The 23,077-nt window shown below is 42.0% G+C and overlaps 1 protein-coding gene across 2 annotated transcripts; it reads right to left on the minus strand.

Moving 5' to 3' along the window:
* Positions 1-835: 835 nt before the first annotated feature.
* On the minus strand, positions 836-20,452 carry Ccnt1 (cyclin T1). Of its 2 annotated transcripts, XM_027396461.2 has the most exons (9): positions 20,179-20,452; positions 18,071-18,152; positions 13,962-14,090; positions 10,123-10,183; positions 8,968-9,030; positions 6,376-6,421; positions 4,458-4,621; positions 4,229-4,299; positions 836-2,687 (listed from the first exon to the last, which is right to left on the minus strand). In XM_027396461.2, the coding sequence occupies exons 1-9, from the start codon at positions 20,337-20,339 to the stop codon at positions 1,275-1,277; spliced, it is 2,190 nt and encodes a 729-aa protein (XP_027252262.1). In that variant the 5' UTR covers positions 20,340-20,452; the 3' UTR covers positions 836-1,274. The 2 variants fall into 2 exon arrangements, 1 of the variants encoding a protein (XP_027252262.1); XR_003481429.2 differs by lacking the exon at positions 4,458-4,621 and having other exon boundaries at positions 2,549-2,687; positions 20,179-20,451.
* Positions 20,453-23,077: the final 2,625 nt, after the last annotated feature.

The following is a 23,077-nucleotide window of genomic DNA, read 5'->3' on the forward strand; positions in this document are numbered from 1 at the left end:
TCATAATGTAACTTAAAATGCAAAGTCTTCAGGACCCAAATCACAATTTCATTGTCTTTAGTATCGTTACTGTATGGCTTGTCCCAAACCTGTCACCACACATGGTCTGGTCTCTGACAGACAGGGCATGCAAAGCAAAGCACACCCTTCTTCCCTTAGAGACCTGAGCTTTCCCAAAGCCCAACTGAAAAGGCCCATTCTGTAGGGCAGTAGCCGGCTTTGCTCTATAAGCTTCTTCCTCAATCCCACCTCCATCCGCATTGAAACACAAAAAAGGAATAAAGGGGACGTTTTCATAATGGTGCTAGAGTCAGGTCATTGGCTACGACTATCCAAACTAGAAACTAGAGGGCTACTACTAAATTACAACATAAACATGTGCTGCAGTATGAGGATGATTTACAATGTCAATACGAGCTTCTTCATGTTCTGAAGGCCAACCATGCTCTCTAGAATGCTGGGATGTGAAAATGGTAAAGAGTGAGAAGAAAAAAGTAACATGATTTTTAAAAACACACACATACAAACATACATACATACATACACATACATACATACATATACATACATACACACACACACACACACACACACACACACACACACACACACACACACACACACCACATACACACACACACACACACACACTTTAAAGGTCTCAATACTTCAAGTGGCCTGAGCCTATTTCACTCTTGGCCAAAAGCCTACCCTCCCACCCTCCCTGCACACACACCCACCCTCCAACCCCCACCCTCAGTCATTGCTATGTACCTCATACACACAGCAAAATCCCTTCCCATTCCCAATTATATAAAAAAACTAAACAGATAACTTACTTTCTTTAAATTATTTTTTAAAAGTCTCTTAAAGATCTGACGTTTAAATACTTCCTCTCTTCTGATATGTTAAACACAACTGCTTGATCACCCCCACATTTCAGTTCCAGCAAGAAGAGGGAAGATAACTACTCCAATCAACCCCATTCAGATGAGGAGAGGCCAAGAACAGAGTGTTCTTACTCCTTCACAGCTTCAACATAACCCTACCTCTCTGATACCAGTACAAACTGTAAGAAAATAGATGTATGAGGCAGCAGATGTAACTGGGGCCCTCCACCACCCTCCCACCTATCTCAGTATCAATTTACTCCTTAGTCCAAGGGTGACATATTTCATAAGGGATGTAATTTTCGTAGTCCAGTATCAGTAGTCAAAACAAAAACAACAAAAAAACAAAAAAGTGTTTTTGTTTTTTAAGTTTCCGCCTTTTTTTCACTTAGGAAGAGGTGGAAGTGGTGGAGGCGGTTCTGATGGGAGGGGTGGTGGTCGAGGTTTGTCTGTATTGGCAGATCTGGAGGAGATTCCTCCAGCTCGTGGATTCATATATTCACCGTAAGAATGAACAAATTCAAATGCAGGGGGCTGAGTGGGCTGAACACCTTGGGCACTGAGCAGGGAGTGGAGCATATTCACAGTATCCTGATAATCTATTGACTGAGTTGTGTTATGACCGTTAGCCCCAGGAGGGCCTTTATCCAGTTTCATATGAGGAACCCGAGTTTTACAGCTAGGCTGTGAAAAGGGCAGCCCACTTGTGTCTGAGCTATGCCCAGGCAACTGGGTCATTGCAGGAAGAGGTGGGAAGGGGAAATTCAAGGAAGAGGATTTAGTACTCTTGGCAATCTTGGCTGGATGATCAAACACTGCTGCCCCTGTCTCTTCTGGGGGACCCCTCTTACGTGTAGAGCTCGAAGATGAAGACAAAGTATTAGACAAGCTATAAGTCTTGTGTGCTAAGGTGCTGCTGCTCTGGCTGCTATGTTTTGGATCACTTGGCCGTTTGTTCACAGTACCAACAGGAAGCTGTAAATGAGAGTGCTTGTGTGAATGGTGATTATGATGGTGGTGGTGATTGGACGGGTGAGGTTTGTGCTTTTCTTTGTGCTCCCGGCTCTTGGTGATACTGTCTTCTATAGAATTGTGCTTATCAGCAGCAGAGTGGACTTTAATGCGCATTTTTATCTCCTCTGGTTTTGAGGAGGCTGCTTTATCTCCACCAGCCACCGGGAGTCTCATTTTCAGAGCTGATTTGTCTGCCTTTTCCAGAAAAGGACGTTCAGGATTTTCTGAGCCCTCAATGGGCATCTTCAGAATGACTGAAGAATGGCTGTCATGGTGTGACAGGAGATTCTGGGCAGCATATGCATACTGTGACTTCACATTGGCCTCCATATTCTCTAGCTGCCTCTTCTGAGCAGCCAACTCCTCGGCGTGCTTTGCACGGTATTCTTTAAGTGAAACTTTAGCTGATGGCACGCTCTTATTAGTCTGCTTCTGGGAAACAAATGCATTTGAACCATCATGTTGCAAGGAATGGTCAACTCCAATAAGTGCTAAATTCTCACTCGTCCGATGACCCTGAGAAGATTCTAGTTTAAAGGGAGGTTGGGAAGACAGCCATCGCTCGCCTTGCAACATTTCCACATTACTTAGACTGCTGGAGGACTCTTCAGAGGCAGGGAGGGAAGGCACTGCACTTGTAGTAGAAGTCGTTGACATGCTCATTAAACCTGCAATAGTTGTGTCTGAAGAGGTCTGAGAAATCATATTGAGGATGGTCTGCTCCGATGTGTTCTCATCTGCTCCTCGGTCATCTGGTTTAGTTTTCATGGCAGCCTGGTATGCCTAAAATGAAGCAAATAAAATCTCTTCATTCCAGGCAATTTACTATATGTATGTATACCAAACCATCAGCTAAGAACTTTTTGGTTAGTTTACTTGTTTTTCTTTTTATATATGTATTGGAGGTGGGGTTTCTTACTTTTATTTTGAGACACTATCTCTCTATGTAGCCCTGGTTGGTCTGGAACTCCCTATATACATAGATACATCTTGTGTACATAGAGGTACACAAGACCCTGTCTCATTTCTTTTTGGGCACTGAGGAGTGGGAACAAGGCCTTATGTACGCTAAGTACTTATCTTATCACTGAGATGTACCCCAAGTTCATCTATCTGATGCCACGGGGAAAAGGAATGACTCTATTATTCTAAGACTAATAATATCTTCATTACAACTTTAGACTACAACCCATATAAATAGAAAATTCTGGGCTGAAGAGATAGCTCAGAAGTTGTAATTCCAGTTCCAGGGCATCTGACACCCTCTTCTGGTCTCCACAGGCACTGCATGCATATAAATGCAGGCAAGCACTCATACACACACACACACACACACACACACACACACACACACACACACACATACAAAATAATAATAATCCTCCCCCACCACCACCACAGAGTCTTTCTTTGTAGCCCCAGCTGGTTTCAAGCTCACAGAAATCTGTCTCCTAAATGTTGGGATTAAAGGCACGCATAACCATGCTCAAATGCAATGATAAATCTTTTTAAAAGGAAGGAAGGGAGGGAGGGATAGAAGGAAAGGAGAATAATAAATTTTATTTTTTATTTTTTAATTTATTTTTTTTATTTTTTCAAGACAGGGTTTCTCTGTATTGCTTTGGAGTCTATCTGGAACTCACTCTGTAGACCAGGCTGGTAATAAAAAATTTTTAAGTGGCTAATATTACAATCAACTCTTGTAATTCCAAACATACCTTGCTCCTCTACCAGAAGTCAATAGTGTGCAGAAAATACACAACTGGAGTTGGGAAGATGGCTCAGGAGATACAGTGCTTGCCTTGTAAGCATGAGTATCTGAGCTTAGATCCCCAGCATCCATGTAAAAGCCCAGTGCAATACCATGTATCTGTGACTCCAGGGTAAGGTGGGTAGAGGGAGACAGGCAGACACAGGTTGATCCCTGGAGTTCAGGCCAGTCAATCTAGCTCAATGAACTCCAGGTTCAGTAAGAAAGACCATGTCTCAAAAATAATGGAGAATAGAAGAAAACACAAGAATCAACCTCTGGCTTCCATATGTTTGCTCACTCACATGCATACCTACATATGAACACATGTGTACAAACAAACCAAATAAAACACTCAACCAAAGCCACTGATCAAGAAATTGTGCAAAAGGCAATTTGCACAATTTGCATAGGCCCCAAAGCAAAGCCCCCTATAGACTGACATTCTAGCTAGTATCCATGTTACCAAATCACAATTACTGTTAATTCAGAAAAGGGACATTCCAAATCTGATTCTGGTATATTCACTGGTGAAGTTAAAGGAAAGAATAAGTTTGACAGCAATAATTCTTACCCTCCAGTTTCTAATGCGTTTCAGTCTGCTTGGAGTTTTCTCCAGAATCTGTAGAAATTCATGTGTCAGTTCTACAAATAAAACATTCAAGAAGTGCTCAGAGACAAGAAGGTAATAAAACAAGAATAACCTCAACTGACTCACTGTTTTCATCTGAATCAAGTCACATTTGGCCAGATATGTGACAAATCAAGAAGTTTGTTTCAAAGTCCCTTACACTAAAACTTACCATCTAAAAGTTCCAAGGTCACAGTGGCGTCAACATACTCCCACCAGTGCTTCCCGTCAGTTGAGACTGGGATCTCCCAGTTGGACCACTTGCAAGCCAGATGGATGCAGACACAGGCCACCACAGGAGGTGTGTACTGCAGGCTAAATGTGGTCAAATGCAGGCTGACATCAAAGGGAAGGAAACAGAGAGTGTCATGAGCCCTCAATTCTCAACCCTAAACTAAAACTCTCCATTATTAAAAAAACGAAAAACAAAAACCACAAAAAAACAAAAACCACAGGAGAGCAAGAAAGGCAAGAAATATCCTGTGCTCTGACTCAGCACTCAATGTGATCTTCTTTCCTTTCTTTAAAAGCTTTCATTTCAATTATGTGTACATGTCTGTGTGGGGTACATGCACAGGAGTGAAGGTGTCCGGGAGGCCAGAGGTGTAAACTTCCTGGAGCTGGGATTACCGGCCATGGTGTACTTCCCCATGGGAATGGACTTAGGTCCTCTGGAACAGTATGTGCTGCCCTGAACCTCTGACTCATCTCTTCAGGCCCTCAGTATAATAAAATACCAGTCAGGTTAACAACTTTTCTAAATTTCCTATTTATCACACAATCTATACACTGACTAGTGAACAGAAAAAAAAACAAAAATAAAAGAAAAAGAACTAGGTAGTCAACTATGGTGGCTCACACCTTTAATCCCAGAAATTGGGAGGCAGAGGCTGGTTGATCTCTGAGTCTGAGGCCAGTCTGGTCTACAAGCAAACTTCAAGACCAGAGTTACTTACTGTGACCCTGCCGTAAACCAAAACTAAAAACAATTAAAAAAACAAAAACAAAAATAAAAAAGCCAACACAGCATCAGATGCCTATAGTCCCAACACATGGTATACCAAAGTTCAAGGCTAGCCTGGGTCATAAGACCTTGAAAAAAAAAAATCAAAAGAAAAACAATAAAAAATAATTCCTCAAGTATAAGTATACCTGATAGTCTTTCCCCCCAAAGATTTTATTTGGTTTTTAGACAGGGACTCAGTCTTTGGCTGCCCTCCAACCCACAGCAATCCTATCTCCCAAATGCTGAGATGCACAGACTGGATCTAATACCTGACTCTTTCTTCAGAAACTTCATTTCTCCGCCCTCTCGTTTGTGTATGTGCCTATCTATCTGTGTTTATAAGATAAGGTCTCACATAGCACACAATGGCCTTGATTGCTATAGTCCAGAGGATGACCATCTACTGATTCTCCTGCCTCTGGGCTCTGAGTTCTGGCATCACAGGCATGGGCCACAACATTCAATGTACACAGTGCTGGGGAATTAAACTCTGGAATTGGTATACGCTAGGAAAATACTCCATAAGTTTTTATCCACTTACTAAAACTAGAATTACATCCATTCTAGGAACTGAGTTACATCCATTAGTTTTTATCCACTTACTAAAACTGAAAATCTTACACTTGATGACTGAGTACATTAGTTTCTCTGAACAAACAATACAGGTAACCAGAGCTGAGAACAAGCAAGTCACTTAGCATAACAAGTTATATACTAACAACTTTTTAAAAGAAAAATATATTGCAAATCCTTATATGCTTAGTGCCCATTGCTTGGGCAGAGGAGAAGAAAACTATGCTCTTGGACATTTTATAGCAAAGTTAATACATAGGATTGGGTAAGCTAAATAATTACAAAACCCTAGCAAATTAAAAGGTATTATATAAATGCAAGGTACAAAAAGTCTGCAGAAAGATCCACATTCTCCATAGAATTATCTGTAATACACTGTATCAAAGGTTATTTCTATGGTCTTTCGGCTCTGGTTTACTAAGTGATCCTATATACAACCCTCAAAAGGTGACAAATCCAGCCCAACCAAATTCCGAATCCCAAAACAGAAGAAAAAAATAAAAATATAAACCTGTTGGTTGCCATGAAGTAAGATGTCTGTGCTAAGTCCTTGCTTGCTAACAAAAACAAAAGAAAAAGAAGTTATTAATTCCATTCTTCTTGACAAACACATAGTAAACACTTAGTATTATCTGTAAAGTACTAACAGTGATAAACTAGGAGACATAATGCCTGAGTACGTGGTGTTTATACTCTACCCAAGGAAGCAGATCATGGGCTTTGAAAAGGGTGAAATGGGATGCTGCAATTGGACCTAGGGCCCTTTTCAGGTCATGCACATGTTATACTACTGACATCCAATCTTCTTGTGGTTTTTTTTTTTTTTTTTCAAGACAGGGTTTCTCTGTGTACATCAGGCTGTCCTCGAACTCAGAGATCCTCCTGCTTCTAAAGGTGTGTGCCAACACTAGATACCCAGCTACTTCAATGCTTTTAAAATACACAGAACTCACAGAACTTGGACAGGTAAAATGAGGTAACGTACTTGCCACCAGCCTTGACCACCTGAGTTCAACCCCTAGATCCACATGGTGGAAAAGAACTGACTCCCAAAAGTTATCTTCTGCCCTCCTCCAGACATGCTAAGTGGCACATGAATACCATCCCCACCTCCAACACATAAAAACAAACGTAAGTTTTAATAATATGAAAATAAGGCTAATTATTAGCTCGGCATATAAAACTCTATAAGACCTCTATATGCACAATGACATCCAGACCTTTTGTCTCTCAGAATAAATCCCAGGGCTCCCTGTGTATTAGCAAAGGCTCTATCACTGAGATCTACATCCAGCCTCAAATGCGCCTTCTTGTTTGCTGTCTGTGCTGTTGAACAGGTCTCACGATGCAGCCTAGGCTAGCTTACAAATGTACAATAATTTCCTGCCTCAGCCTCCCTAGTTCTGGGAATGCAGGTGTGTGTCACCACAACTGGTACTCCAGATATTGGTAGTACTTAAAAGGAACCTTAAAGGATGTAACTCAATGGCAGAGCACTTGCCTAACATATACAAGATCCTAAGTTTAAACTTTACAGCAAAAACAAAACATAAACAGAGTTGGATATGGTGGTGCACACCTTTAATTCTAGCACTTAGAAGGCAGAACTCTTTTTTTTTTTTAAGATTTATTTATTTATTTATTATGTATACAGTGTTCTGTCTGCCTGTGTCCCTGAGAACCAGAAGAGGGCACCAGATCTCATTTTGGATGGTTGTGAGCCATCATGTGGTTGCTGGGAATTGAACTCAGGACCATTGGAAGAGCCATCTCTCCAGCCTGAAGGCAGAACTCTTAAGTTCCAGGCAGGTCTGGACTACTTAATAAGTTCCAGTCCAGTCAGGACTACATAGTGTCTCAAAAGTGAAAACAATTTAAAAATTAATTAGTAAGTTAATTAATCATTTAAGAACTAGTTTTTAAATCAGGACTAAAGAGATGGCTCAGTGATTAAGAGCTCTGGCCTTTTTCCCAGAGAACCAGGGTTCAATTCCTAGCACCTTTGCAGTGGTTCACAACCACTGTAACTCCAATTCCAGTAGATCTGATGCCCTCTTCTGGCCTCCAACGGTACTAGCCACACATGTCCTACACAGACATAACACTCAAGCAAAACACCCATACACATAAAAATAAATAATAAATAAGGATATCATACCCAATGGATTATCAGTAATAGAAATTAGTTCAAATGAACTCTATATCATCATTGGGGTTTTGATGTGGGATAATGTTCTTTGTTCACTGTAAAGATTTGTCACTAATATTGGTTTAATAAAATACTGATTGGCCAGTAGCCAGGCAGGAAGTATAAGCAGGGCTACCAGACTAGGAGCATTCTGGGAAGAGGAAGGCAGAGACATAGTCACCAGCCAGACAGAGGAAGCAAGATGAGAATGCCTTACTGAAAAAAGGCACCAAGCCATGTGGCTAAACAAAGATAAGAATTGTGGTTAACTTAAGTTGTAAGACCTTGTTAGTAATAAGCCTGAGCTACAGGCCAAACAATATAAGCCTCTGTGTATTTATTTGGGAACAGCTGCAGGGCAGGGCAGGACAAAACTTCTGTCTACAGGGTTTCCTTAATTAGACATGAACTAAAATAAGATTATCCACTTAAAATACACTATTCTCTCTCTCTCCCTCTCTCCCTCTCTCCCGTTGCTCTGATAAAAGACCCTAACATTTTGTGGCTTATTCTGCTCACAGCACAGTGCATCCCAGTGATAAAGTCTGGACTATAGAGCCTAAGCAGCTGCTCACCCGCATCCAGTCAGAAACAAGGTGATGATGCAGCTGCTGCCTATTCCCCTTTTCCACTAATGGGCCTGTCCACTAGATGGGCCTTCCGGCCTCAATGAATACAATCAAGATAACAATCCCCTGGAATACCCAGAGGCCTGTCTCCCAAGTGATCCTGTCAGAATGACTTTTGAGTAATGCTAACCTCACATTCTCATAAGATTAAGAGCATCTAAAAACACTTCTACTAAGTCAGAACTAAGTGTCTGGCACTACTAGCCATGCAGGATAGTTAGTATGGACAAAGTACAAGTACAGCCCCCAAATAACTAAACAATTCAAAACAGTTACGATTACTTACCTCGAACAAGCTGGGTGCACTTTACCACATGTGTATGTGGGTGATCAATTGTTAATTCAAACCCTTCAAAAAAAAAAAAAAAATTTATACCTCTTTTGTCTGAATCATTAATGGCCTGTTCATTTTTCTCTCCCAAAAGTACTGTGCAAGAACCAAAAATCACACAGTATTCATCACTTCTTTCTGTAAAATTAAGTCCACTGAAGAAACAAACACAAAAATATTTTTTTTCGGGCAGCTGGAAAGATGCCTCAGTGGTTTAGAGCTCTTGCAGAGGGCTGGGTTTGACTCACCATATGGTGGTTCCCTGTAACCCCAGTTCCAAAGGATGGGACACTTTCTTCTGACCTCTGTGGGCGCCAGGCACACATGTAGCACAGACACATATGCAGGCAAAACACTCACACACACCCTTTTAATCCTTTTTAAGAACAAAAGAATATATAGTACAAGGTTGAAAGAACAGTCACACAAACAAATGTGCCTTCCAAAGTTTACTCTCTTTTATTTAAGGAAGTAAAGAGTGTGAAGAGACAGTACCAGGGCAGCCTCAAAGTCACTATGATGCTGTGAATTGCTGAATTTCTCATACTCCTGCCTCCAGCTCCAAAAAGCTGGAAACACAAGTATGTACTACCATAGGCAGTTTGTGAAGTTCTGAGGGCTGAGATAGCAAGCCTAGGTTTCATGAATGCTAAGCAGTCTACCAACTGGGCTGTCCTCAGTCCCTTCAAGCTTAACAATGAAAAGAAAATCCTACTCATTCCTCTCAGCTCACGTGCAGAGAAGGGGGTACAGTGGTGCAAGCCTTCAATCATAGCATGCTCAGGGGGCAGAGGCAGGTGGATCTGAGTCTTTATTTTTTGCCATTATTTATCAGGTTAAAAACTGCCAAACTATCAAAAAGATAAGTCATAAATCTTACAATGAGAAAAATTAAAAACAAAATCCTGGCTAACCTGTTTCAAGAATCACACCATACACTGACATTGTACAAACAGACCAGGGCTAAACTACAAGCTCCACAGCCACTATTACCCAGTAAGAGACACTTCCCAAAATCTTCAAAAGATTTTCTCCCAGTTTTACAGATTTTTAACATGAAATCATTATTCCATACATAATTTTTCATCCTTTTAAGGAAAATAAACTTACCTAGGGTCTGCAAAATTATGCTCTCTAAAATCACCAGATCTTGAACTTGCTGTAGATAGGCCTATGGGAGAGAAAACAGAAATTACATCCCACAAAAGGGTAAAGCAATTTTAAATAACAAAATAATAAAAGGTATGAATAGAGGCCACTGAAAGAGGGCTGAAAAGTTAAGACCTAGGTTCGAGTCCCAGCACCCACATGGCAGCTCACAATCATCTGTAACTCCAGTTCCAGGGAGTCTGAGCCCTTCTTCTGGGCTTCACAGGCACTACATACATGTGGTGCACTTATCATACATGTAGGCAAACACTCATACTCATAAAATTTTTAAATCTTAAGAGGGGTGGGTATGGGAGAGAAGACATAGAGTTGGAACTGAAATATAATCTTTCTCCGTATCCCCTTTAATACAGGAAGAAAGAGCCAGGATCATCAAAAGATATCACTTTACTAGTTGTGCAAGGATACTAAAAAAAAAAAAAAAAAAAAGGGTAATTTTATTATTTTCGGACTGATATTTTAAATCTTAAAATCAAATAATTTAGAAATAAGAAATAATAACATGTTTTTAAAAATCATCACTTTTTTGCAGATCCTTTAACAGCATTGTATCTAACTGATTGTACTTATTGTCCTGGAGCCTTGTACTTACGATTTAACAAAATGGAATTATATTATAGTTATTCTCACACTAAATTTTACAGTAGTAAAGCAAGTAAGGATACAAACTATGCTAGCTAGTCCTCTTTTCCGTATACTGGAGCAAACATCTTCCTATTACCACCTCATATGGGCTGAATACTCAAATAAGGAATTTTTGATATGCTTTGGAAAACGGAAGGAAAGTGTTAAGGTTTTAATACGAAATGTCTCCCAAATTCTTATGCGTTAGAAGGCTCTAGGTGTTGAGCTGGAGAAATGGTTCCTCAGTTAAAATATTGTCAAGCAAGGCTGGCAACCTGAGTCCAATCTCAGGAACCTAATAAAAGTGGAAAGAGAACAGGTAGGCACAAAGTAGTATTCTAGCTTCCAGTCTGTGGCTGGCAGGCTGCACACAGGCACACCACACACTAATAAAAAACAAACTTTAAGGTCTGTCAGCTCTTAGGAAGTAATTGGATCATGAGGGCTCTGGCCCACCCCACCCCACCCCCCACCAGTGGATTAAAGCGGAGATGCAGTGATAATCTGATGGCATTATGGAAGGTAGAAGAAACAAGGAGGTGGGGCTAGGAAGGAAGTCACAGAAGCACACCCTTGAAAGACTGCATTTTGTCCCTGGCTCTTTACTGTTGCTCTGGCTACTACCTGACAGATGAGCACTTTGCTCTATCACCTGCTTCTTCCTGGTCATTATGTTCTGCCTCATAACCTGGGTCCAAAATATACAGCTAAGTAACCATAGGCTGAAACCCTTGAAACTGTGAACCAAAAGGAATCCCTCCTTCCCTTAGGTTGTTTTCTCAGATGTTGCATCATAGTGAAAAAACAGTGGCTACCAATGCTCACTTTAATGCCACATATATTAAAACTGAAACAATACAGAAAATTTCAAAATAGGAATATATATATATAATTCCATGTATCTTTTGCATAAAGCATAATTAATATGCCCATAAGAGACTTCAATAACATAGTAACAGAAATCCATAATTGTATCTCAATTGTAAATGTTAGGATTCTCAACATCTCCAATCATTGACTTCAAAAAGAACTGGAGAGATGGCTCAGTGATTTACTGCATATATTGCTCTTGCAAAGGACAGGAGTTCATTTCCCAGCACCTACACACACAAACACACATAGACATATTTAACTCAATGCACAATAATTCATTTTTTAAATAAATGGATAAAACCAGGAAAGTCACCCTTCTTTTAAAAAAGCACCCAGCACTCAAGAGGCAGAGTGTGAGGTCAGCCAGGTCTACAAAGTAAGTTCTAGGACAGCCAAAGCCACATAGAGAAACCATCTTTGGGGGAAAAAGAGCCAAGGACTAGGGATGTGGCTTTTTTCTTTCTTTCTTTTTAAAAGATTTATACATTTATTATGTATACAGTGTTCTGCCTGAATGCCAGAAGAGGTCATCAGATCTCATTACAGATGGTTGTGAATCACCATGTGGTTGCTGGGAATTGAACTCAGAACCTCTCAAAGAGCAACCAGTGCTCTCAACCTCCAAGCCATCTCTCCAGAAAACACCCCCCCTTTTTTTTTAAGAGACAGGCTCTCACTATGCAGACCAGGTTGGCCTCACAGCGATTCACCTGCCTCTGCCTTGCAAGTGATAGAATTGAAGGCATCCAGCTTGGGGGTGTTGCTTTGCAATAAAATGTTTCTCTAGCATTTTTTTTTCCTGAGGTATCAGATTCAATACCTAACATCACTAACACACATGAAAGTCAAGGAAGCATGGGAAAAAAAAACGAAAGAAATTATATGTATGTATGTATTTATGCATGCATGCATGCATAGGATAAAGATCCAGCAGCATATCTATGAAACTGTATTCAACATTTTTTTTTTTTTTGGTTTTTTTTCGAGACAGGGTTTCTCTGTGTAGCTTTGGAGCCTATCCTGGCACTCACTCAGGAGACCAGGCTGGCCTCGAACTCACAGAGATCCGCCTGCCTCTGCCTCCCTACAGGAAAAAAGGGAGAACTAAGATTTGTCAGAGTTTGTTCTCTTCAGATCTCTCAAGAGTTTGAGGTCATCCTGGGCTACACAGAGAAACCCGATCTTGAAAAATATAAATAAACAAAAGATTTGAACTCTTTAATGACTACAATGCTTAACCTTTTGCCTAAAATCAAATGTAATAATAAACACACATACATTTTATTATCTCTAGGCATGTGGTTCATTTTCCAACTGATATTTAAGTCAGGCAATGACCCTTTTTCATACTTCAAGAAGCTGAGTGTGGCGGTGTACACCTTTGATTCGAGAAGGCAGAGATAGGCAGATCTCTGACTTTAAGACCAGCCTGAGCTACAGAGCAAGTTCCAAGACTGCCAGAGTTACAGAGAAACCGAGAACCCCAAAACAAACAAACAAACAAAACAACAACAAAAGAACACCATCACAAAGAATGCTTCTAACATCAATAAAAAGCTGAAATTGGGCCGGGCGGTGGTGGCGCACGCCTTTAATCCCAGCACTTGGGAGGCAGAGGCAGGCAGGCGGATCCCTGTGAGTTAGAGACCAGCCTGGTCTACAAGAGCTAGTTCCAAGACAGCCTCCAAAGCCACAGAGAAACCCTGTCTCGAGAGAGAGAGAGAGATAAAAAAAATAAAAGCTGAAATTGTGTTATGCTTACAGAATGGTTAGATATAAATAAACAAGTATATGATGAAATACCATATAGACTTTCCTGGCCATCCTGGAACTGGCTTTGTAAACCAGGCTGGCCTTGAACTCACAGATCCAGCTGCCTGTCTTAGAAGTACTGGCATAAAAGGCATATGCCACCACAGCAAGCAACTGAACACTTTTAAACAGTAGAGAATAAGAAAAACATTTCCACTGGGCATTGGTGGCTCACGCCTTTAATCCCAGCACTCTCTCTGGTCTCCAGAGTAAGTGCCAGGATAGGCTCCAAAGCTACACAGAGAAACCCTGTCTCGAAAAACCAAAAAAAGAAAAAGAAAAACATTTCCATATAAAGAGTGGGATAAAAAGAAACATATGCAAGTGACATGATTCTTCTTTGCTCTTACAAAGCTTTTAATTTTACGACAAACTTTTTATTTTAAAAATTAAACACTGAAAAGTTAATGGCCCAGATTCAAGGTCACAAAATGAATTCTGACTTTTTAAAAGTGTAATTAATTACCTACCTCACTCCTTGTATCAGGAAGGGACTCCTGTGGATGGAGGCAAGTATGTGCTACCTTGATGACATGTTCCAGTTTTTTTGGCTGTTCTTCCACTTTTGCTGCTAGAAACAAGGCTGCTGGAGCCATAGACTTCATAGAAAAAAAAGGTTACACTTGTTATTGATTTCTAAGTGACAATCAACCCAAGAGGAGCTAAATACCAAATAATCAAGCCTCTGGCACATCTCATCCCTCTTACGGACACTTGCTCCTGACTTTCAAATCACAGACAGCTACCATTCAGCAAATGTTCAGGTGTCTTTGTAGACCAGAAATCACATCATTTTAAGTTTGTTGTTTGTTTGCTTACTTTTTTAGACGAGGATCTCACTATATAGCCCAGTCTGGTTTGGAACTCAAAATTTATAGAGCCCAAGATAGCATTCTAACTGGTAAACCTTCTGCTTCATTCGACTCTTGGATGTTGGAATTATAGGTATGCTCAACCATGCCAAGGTTCTTTTTTTTTTAATAGTAAATTAGAATCCTTAAAATAAGTAAATCTACAGCCATAAAGTGGGTTAGTGCCAGAGGCTGGCTGCAAGGATAGATTAGGAATGACTGCTAACAACAAAGAATTGATACAAATGTTCTGAAACCAAACACTGGTAATGGTTGCCTATTTTTGTGAATATGGGAAGGGGCAGTGAATTGTAAAATTTTAAAAAATAAATGTGGGGCTCAGCAGATAAGTAGGGATATATGAAGTCCTGGTACAGCACATCTACAATACCAGGGCTGAGGGGTACAAATGGGTGGATCATCTGTACCAACCAGTGGCCAACCAGTCCAGTAAAATAGCATGCTCCAGGTTCAGTGAGATATCTTATTTCAAAAATAAAGTAGAGGGGCCTCCCGTTGGTGGCGCACGCCTTTGATCCCAGCACTGGGGAGGCAGAGGCAGGTGGATCTGTGAGTTCGAAGCCAGCCTGGTCTACCGAGTTTCAGGACAGGCTCCAGAACAACACAGAGAAACCTTGCCTTCAATGCCCCCCCTCCCCCCAAAAAAAGAAAGAAAATGATCTATGGTGGCTCACAACCACCTTGAATGAGATCTGGTACCCTCTGCTGGCATGCAGGCAGAAGGCTGTATACATAATGAATAAATAAAATCTTTAAAAAAAAAAAAAAAAAGAGGGCAACAGAAGATTTGATGTCAACTTCTAATCTCTGCTCCACTACACACAAGTAAACACACAAATGTATTCAACACACACCCTAAATAAAAATATTTTTGTTGCCGGGCTTTGGTGGCGCACGCCTTTAATCCCAGCACTCGGGAGGCAGAGGCAAGTGGATCTCTGTGAATTCAAGACCAGCCTGGTCTACAAGAGCTAGTTCCAGGACAGCCTCCAAAGCCAGAGAAATCCTGTCTGGAAGGAAAAAAGAAAAAAAAACAAAATCTCAGTGACTGACTATACAAGATTACACAGCAACTGAAACATTGTAATACTGACTTGCAACCCTACTGCTACCTAAGTTACAATTTTCTAGTCTAAAGTCTGACATGCCACAGATACTTGCACAACCCTCCTTATCCTTCCACTCTTCTTTAAAAGCTAAAATGGAACTAGTCAAGATGTCTATCAACAGATGGATGGGTTAAAGAAAAAAAAGAGGGCACTGGGAGTGTAACTCAATTAGCAGAGTGATACCTGGTGTGTGTAAAGCCCTGGGTTTTATCCCAATCCACCCTTTCCTTCCTTGTAAATTCCAGGGATTGAACTCAGGTTGTTAAGCTTGACAGCAAGTACCTTTCCCACTATGAGCCACCTCATTAGGCTAGAATCTTTTTTTTGTTTTGTTTTTCAAGACAGGGTTTCTCTATGCAGCCCTGGCTGTCCTGGAACTCACTCTATGGACCAGGCTGTCCTCAAACTCACAGAGATCCACCTGCCTCTGCCTCCCGAGTGCTGGGATCAAAGGCATAAGCCACTACCACCTGCCTGACTAGAATCTTAAAAAAGACAAGGTCTAGCTATGTTGTCCAATGTTAGCCTCATATTGGGAGCCCTGTGACTCGGGTTCACAGGCACATGCATCTAACACTAAGAGGTATTTTTATATCTGGTTAGAATATAAATTTTCTCCCCCCCCCAAAAAAAAACCCAGCTAATATTTACCCACTGTTTGCTGGGGCTCAAACTCTTGGAGATCTGCCAACCTCTTCCTCCCCAGTGCTAGGATTTGTGCTTGGATTAAAGGCATGCATCACCTTGACAAGCTCAAATCTAATTTTAATTGTAGTTACAGCCAACTTATAAAATTAATGTGTTAAGACAGTAACATTTTGGATGTACTAATTCTAAAACACACCTAAAATCAATACTCTAGAGAAAACCAATTACTGCTGGGCGGTGGTGTCCCACGCCTTTGATCCCAGCACTGGGGAGGCAGAGGCAGGTGGATCTCTGTGAGTTCAAGGCCAGCTTGGTCTACAAAGTGTGTTCCAGGACAGCCAGGGATATACAGGGAAACCCTGCCTCAATGACCGCCCCCCAAAAAAGCCTGTTATTTAAATAAGAGGGAAATATTGGCTAACCCGTAAGTGCAGACTGAAAAACCTGATTTAAGATTCTGCCCTAAATTTCAAATCTTTATTGCAATAGAAGACTCTGCCCACAATGCCAGAACTTGGAATTTCAAAGCAGCCAGAATTAGATAGTTCAAATCCAGCCATGACTACATAGTGAGGCTCTAAACTCAAGAGAAGAAAGAAAGAAAGACAGAAAGAAAGCTGACATCTTCAAAATTTCTAAGACAGATATGGAATTCCTCTTTAATTTCATTCTCTATTCACTACTTCTGTTTCAGAGCTACCAGACAGCTTCAATAAAGGCTTATTAAAAGTATGAGAGCTAAGGGCAGGAAAGAGCCAAACTGACTAATCATTCAAGATTGTCAATACTTAACTAAAGATCCTAAGAGTTTCTTTCCTTTTACTCCTAAATCTGATTTTGCCAATTTCTTACACTACAGGAATTAGATTTAGGTTCACAAAGTTTCTTCTTATAGCATCAAAACAAAACAACTCAAAATGTCTTATCTGGGCTGGAGATGGCTCAGTAAATTGACGCAGCACCCACCTAGGGTAGATCACATCAGCCTGTGGCTCCAGCTCCAGGGAATTCAGTACCCTCATCTAGCCTCTGGGCACTAGCACAAACACACCCAATATTAAAACCAAGTTTTTTAGGTGCACTATCCTATATTTGAAACTCATTTCCTCAGCCTGGCATTAGTGGCTCATGCTTTTAATCCCAGCACTCAGAAGGCAGAGGCAGGCAAATCTCTGTGACTTCAAAGACAGCCTGGTCTACAGAGTGCCAGGATAAGCTCCAAAGCCACAGAGAAACCCTGCCTCGGAAAAAAAAAAAAAAAAGAAACAAGTTTCCTCAAAGATTTTAAGAAATAATAGTAGAATATTTGACCCACTAATCCACGCATCTATTCAAATTAACCTTTATTATCTTGGTTAGTAAGGGTTTAAGAAAGGATTTCTCTATGTAGCCCTGGCTGACTTGAAACTCACTTTGTAGACCAGAGATCCACCTACCTCTGCCTCTCAAGTGCTGGGATTAAAGGCGTGTACCACCACAGACCGAGCTTTACCTTGGGATTTTAATTAAACAAATATAGTCTTACCTGCAACTGAAATATTACTAGGTATTCACTTCCAAATCACCAATTGTTAAATAGGCCATTTCAGTTTTAACAAAACTGAAAACAGTACTATATTTACAACTTTGTCCAAGGAAAAAAATATCCTTTTATCCCTATTCTTCCCCATTCCTAAAAGTCATCTCCCCAGTCATTACCACATAATACATCTTTTCCTCCAGCTAACCTCTGAATTTTATCAAAAGTTTTGCAAAATCTAACTTACATTGTCTTTTTATGATCATAAACTTACCGAGTAGAAAGCTATACTTAAATCATGACTTTTTTAACCTTAAAATGACCAGCTCTGAATTGTAAAATTAAAATTGTAGTCCAGTAACAATAACCATCATAAAATAGACAGCTAGAATCAAACCCAAAAGAATTATACCATACAAAATTATACTTACATATCGATGGAACTGCGTAAAAGACTGGATCATGTAGAATCGGTGCATGTATACTATGGCGGTGTTGATAGTCAGTTGTGAGCTGAAGCACTCAAGTTAAGGGTCAACAACACACAAGATAATCCCCTTCCCAAAAAAACAGCACAGTAGACAATCCTACACGAAGGTAACAGTTACGGCTTCAAATCAAACAGATTTGTTTTCCTGAACTAACTAAATTGTTAACTGACAATCAACAGCATGTCTTCTACCTAACAAGTACTTATAAGAACTCAATGACTGAATAAACAAAACAAGTGGCAAGGTGTAAGTCTGTCATGTCACTTGCCTTCTGCAAAGATGAGCTATTAGTTCAGGATAACTTTTTTCTAATTACATTTACTTTTGGAGGGGAGATGCAGGCCATAGCATAAGTTTGGGAGTCAGAGTCAGAGAACAACTTGCAGGAATCTTTCCACCTATGGGCCACAAGGATAAAACTCAGGTCAGCAGGTTTTGGCGGCAAGCGCCTTTACCTGCTGGGCCATCTTGCTTGCACAAGGATAATTTAAACTCCAGAGATCAGTTTTTTAGTTCTACTTTTTTTCTTTCTTCCTTTTTGGGTGCTGGGTGGGTGGATATGGGAGTGTTGAGACAGGGCTTCTCTGTGTAGCCCTGGCTGTACTAAAACTCACTCTGTAAATCAGTATGACTTCAGACCAAGACAGAAATCAGCCTGCTTCCACTTCCCAAGTGCTGGGATTAAAGGCATGCACCACCAAGCCCAGCATAGTTCTACTTCTCCCAGGAAATGTCACATGACTCCCAAACTACTAAACATTTGAAATGATTTGATGGTGGTAATCCACTGAAAATAAACTCTTCCCTCCCTCTCTCTAGTTAGACCAGAGTCTTTTGTTTGTGTGGGTATACCTCTAGCCAGGAAAAAAAGAGCATGCTTTATTCCCAGACTTCAGCAACAATCTATATAGAGATGACAATATGACGGCAACAAGGTTAAACACACTTTTAAAGAGTGCCTTAAACATATACAGAAACATAGAGGTTTAATTGTGCACTGACTGAATACTAGGGAAGCAAACTGGATTTCAATAGGAAACAACTGGCCAATAAAGAGAATACCTATTTAGAAGAAAAATAACCCTTAAGACCTAAACATTAGAGTCAGATTTTTTTTTTTTTTTGGAAGACAGGGTCTCACTTTGTAGCTTTGGCCTACCTCTACCTCCCCAATGCTGGGATCAAAGGTGAACACCACCATATCCAGCCCTCAGCACTCTTAAATAAATGCTACATAAAGTTGAAGCTGCACCTTAAAGAAAGTTAGATGGAAAATGCTAAGAGTTTTAACAAAACTATTAGTTTTATCACAAATGACTGCATTCTCTTAAGAATGAAAACGGGAGGGGGGTCAATAAATTGTCTTATCTTTGAAATTTGAAAACGAATGAATAATCTCTAGTGCCCTGAGAAGCAAGAATTTAATACTCTGCAGAATACTTAAAACATTATTTCCATATTTATACTTCCCTACAAACCGAAGTTGGCATTTTTCTTTCCTCTTAAATTCTATGAAACAGCTACTAAACAACTGACACTCAAGTGTTGTGGTGGACATAGAAAAACAAGAATTTGACAAGTTAAAACAGCTAGCAAGTGGGAAAAACGGGTTTGGAACCAAAGCCGGGGCGCTAATTCTAGACCACCTTCATAAAACCCCTTTTTTACACACTTTGGGAGTCAGCGTCAATAGTGAAACCTCTTAAACGGAGCCTTTGGTCACGGCAGAAAGACTCTCAAAAGCCACTAGAACAGGTGAGAATCCAGAAGAGAGGGGCTGGGAAGGAGGGGCGAAAGCACAAAGACCGGAGAGGTCCGAATTCCCAGCCAGGCTGGTAGCACCGGTGAGCGAGCGGGAAATTGACTCCGCCTCACTTCCCTCGCGCGAACAGTGGCTCGGCCAGCGCCATTGTGGGCTCTCCCCACTTAGACGTCCAGCTCCTGCCGCCACCTTACCCGCTCGTGTCCCCGCCGGCGTGGCCGGCCGGCCGGACGCCGAAGCGTGGCCGGACGGGCTCCAAGGCCGAAGGCCTAGGCCGCAAGGATACACGTTAAGACGTTGTCCCATGTCCTGGAGTAGATTGGCCGCCTGCTGGCGGTAAGATAGTTCTTTATCTGAGTCCACGCCAAAACGACGCGACGGGCTATTTTCCAGCTGCTCCCGAGTGAAATACCACCGTTTGTTGTTGTTCTTCCTCTCTCCCTCCATAGTGCTTCAACCAAAAGGCAGCGGCGGGGGCTGCAAGCACTTCCCAGCGTCACCTAAGCGGCGACACACATCCGCCGGGCCGAGACAACTGCGACGTGACGAACTTCCTCCGGAGAGTCGACTCCCAGCTTGTGACACACTTCCTCCCAGGAAGTCTAGGCTTCAAACGCCTACTTCCGGAGTGAACCCTGCGACACCCCGTAGACGCATCCACAGCCAGTCCGCGGCTAGGGACGAAGCCACAGCCAAGACGCAGGCGCGGTCGGGTCACGCGACTCCCGGATGCGGTGCGCTCTTCAAAATTTGTTCTTTGCAAATCTCGCCTCTCCCCGCGATAACTGTACGGAAGTCGCGTTGTCGGCGGTCCTTGACCGTCTCAGGCTGCGCTAGCCCAGTCTCTCCCCAGGGCTTTCCTGATTTCGTTGCTTACTGGCGCACGCCTTTAATCCCAGCACTGGTGAGGCGGAGGCAGGGGGATCTCTGAGAGTTCCCGGACAGCCAGGGCTACACAGAGAAAAGCAGTTCTATTTATACCAGCCCTTCCTCCGTCTCACTGCCGGTACCCAACGATGCTAATTTCATGCCTCGGTGTCCCAAGAACACGATGTGTTGGGGAGTTTTTACTTGAGGATGGAGATCCGTCCTTTTTTATTTTGTTTCGGGATGCAGATCTGTCTTTGTTTCTGTTTGTATTTTAGGCAGGGCCTACTGTGTAGACTTGGCAGGCCTGGAACTCACCAATCCGGTAGTGGTCGCCTGAGTGCTGGCATTAAAGGCGACACCACGACAGGCTCGGGACTGCTGACTTACGTATGACTTCACTTAGGTGGTGAGGCCTTTCCTCTTGCTGTACTTTTGTCAGTGAAAGCGATATGCTTGCCAGTGCAGATTCCAAACCTTCAATTAGGTCCCAAGGGTGTGCCCGGCGCCAGTGCTGGCCTGATCAATAGTTCTAGGAAACCCAAACCTTAGGGAAAGATTATCAAGGGAAGGAGAACAAGAGATCATTTGTGCCCTGCACTCACTCCCAGGTCTACTTTGTGGGGCTGTGAACAACAGCAAGCTGGGGCTGCTGTCCGCCTCACCCTCCTGTCCACTCCAGGGTGTCTGTTCCCAGGCTTCTGTCGCAGTGTTCAGCTCAGTTCTGATGTTCACACTATCCCAAATCACGGATCTGTGAGTGACCCCACTCTTTATCAAGAGCCCACCGTAGCCACCACTAGCCTGGGAATTGGCAGTCCATCTCAAACATTTGGGTCTCTGATTTTTACCCAAGAAGTGCTATGGGACTTTGTGTGTTTGAGTGTCTGTGTGTCTATTTATATGTATAGATGTGAATGTGAAAGAGGGGCCCCTCGAGATGGCTCAGCAGGTAGATGAGGCTGCTGCCAGACACTGATGACCTGAATGCCATCCCTGGGACCCCCATGGTAGATGACAAGACTGACTCTGGCAAGTTGTCCTCTGACTGTACCAAACGCACTGAGGCACGGTACAGGAACAGGAAATAGTTTAAAAGTAGCAAAGAATCCTAGGATCTGCTAATGGATGAACTAAAACTGCCTCTACAGTGCGGAAAGTTCCACAACCACCACATGGAAAATTTCTAAGTTCAGGAGGCTATTAAATTGGAGCCCAGCTCCAGGTCTAGCAGCTTTTCATCCTAAGCAAAATAATTAAACCTTCTCAGTCTGCCTTCTTTGCACTTCTCCCTTCAACACCAATGGAGATTGAATTTAGACCCCTGGGCTTATGCTAGGCCAGTACACTACCTCCTAGCTGTATCCAGCCCTGTTTTGATTTGTTGTTTTAAATTGGCTAGTTAGTCTTGAACTTACTTTATAACCCAGGCAGGCATTGACCTTATGAAATTCTGGGCTCAACTTCCCACATGCCTAACAAGCTCATTGTGTCTGTAAAATATTAGTGATATAGGGCAATATGTAGTAGTGTGCCCCACAGTCAGGAGGCAGAGGCAGGAAGATCAAAGTTCAAAGCCAGCCGGGTCTACAAAGTGAATTCCAGGCAGTGCTGGCACACACCTTTAATCCCTGAGGGAGACTGAGTTTGAGGCTAGCCTGGTCTACACAGTGAGTTCCTAACAGTCAGAGCTACTTAATAGAGCCTGTCTCCAAAAAAAAAAAAAAGTTCTTGGAGGTCCATCCTCAACAGATGCCTCACTTTTGTGTTATATATACAGGAGCCTCACCAAGTTCTCATTGTTAAGAGGAAAAGCCCTGTCAGGCGGTGGTGACACACACCTTTGATCCCAGCACTCAGGAGGCAGAGGAGGTGGATCTCTATGAGTTTTAGGACAGGCTCCAAAGCTATACAGAGAAACCCTGTTTAGAAAAACCAAACCAAACCAAAACATAAAAGTCCCTCTTGCTTCTAGCAAGCTGGAAGAAAAAAAGCAGCATTGTGAAATACACCCAGCATTCTTGTCCCTAAGGGTCTGCTCTAAGCCTCTTTTAGTGGTGCATACCTTTGATCTGGGCACTCAGGAGGTAGAAGCAGCTGTTTCTATAAGAGTTCAAGGCCAACCTGGTCTACATAGAGAGAACCTGTCTCAAAAATAAAGCTGGAAGCCGGGCGTTGGTGGTGCACACCTAATCCCAGCACTTGGGAGGCAGAGGCAGGTGGATCTCTCTTGAGTTCAAGGCCAGCCTGGTCTCCAGAGGGAGTGCCAGGATAGGCTCCAAAGCTACACAGAGAAACCCTGTCTCGAAAAACCAAAA

The sequence above is a fragment of the Cricetulus griseus genome, chromosome 2, assembly GCF_003668045.3.
Source record: "Cricetulus griseus strain 17A/GY chromosome 2, alternate assembly CriGri-PICRH-1.0, whole genome shotgun sequence".
NCBI lineage: Eukaryota > Metazoa > Chordata > Mammalia > Rodentia > Cricetidae > Cricetulus > Cricetulus griseus.

Bases quoted from the DNA above. Each gene is read 5' to 3' on its own strand.
- Ccnt1 (XM_027396461.2), bottom strand. From the start codon at position 20,339: ATGGAGGGAGAGAGGAAGAACAACAACAAACGGTGGTATTTCACTCGG. The intron at 10,184-13,961 runs GTAGGTAATTAA...TCTCTCCCATAG, and splicing joins TTCCTGATACAAGGAGTGAG to GCCTATCTACAGCAAGTTCA. The intron at 6,422-8,967 runs GTAAGTAATCGT...TGTTTTTGTTAG, and splicing joins GTGCACCCAGCTTGTTCGAG to CAAGCAAGGACTTAGCACAG.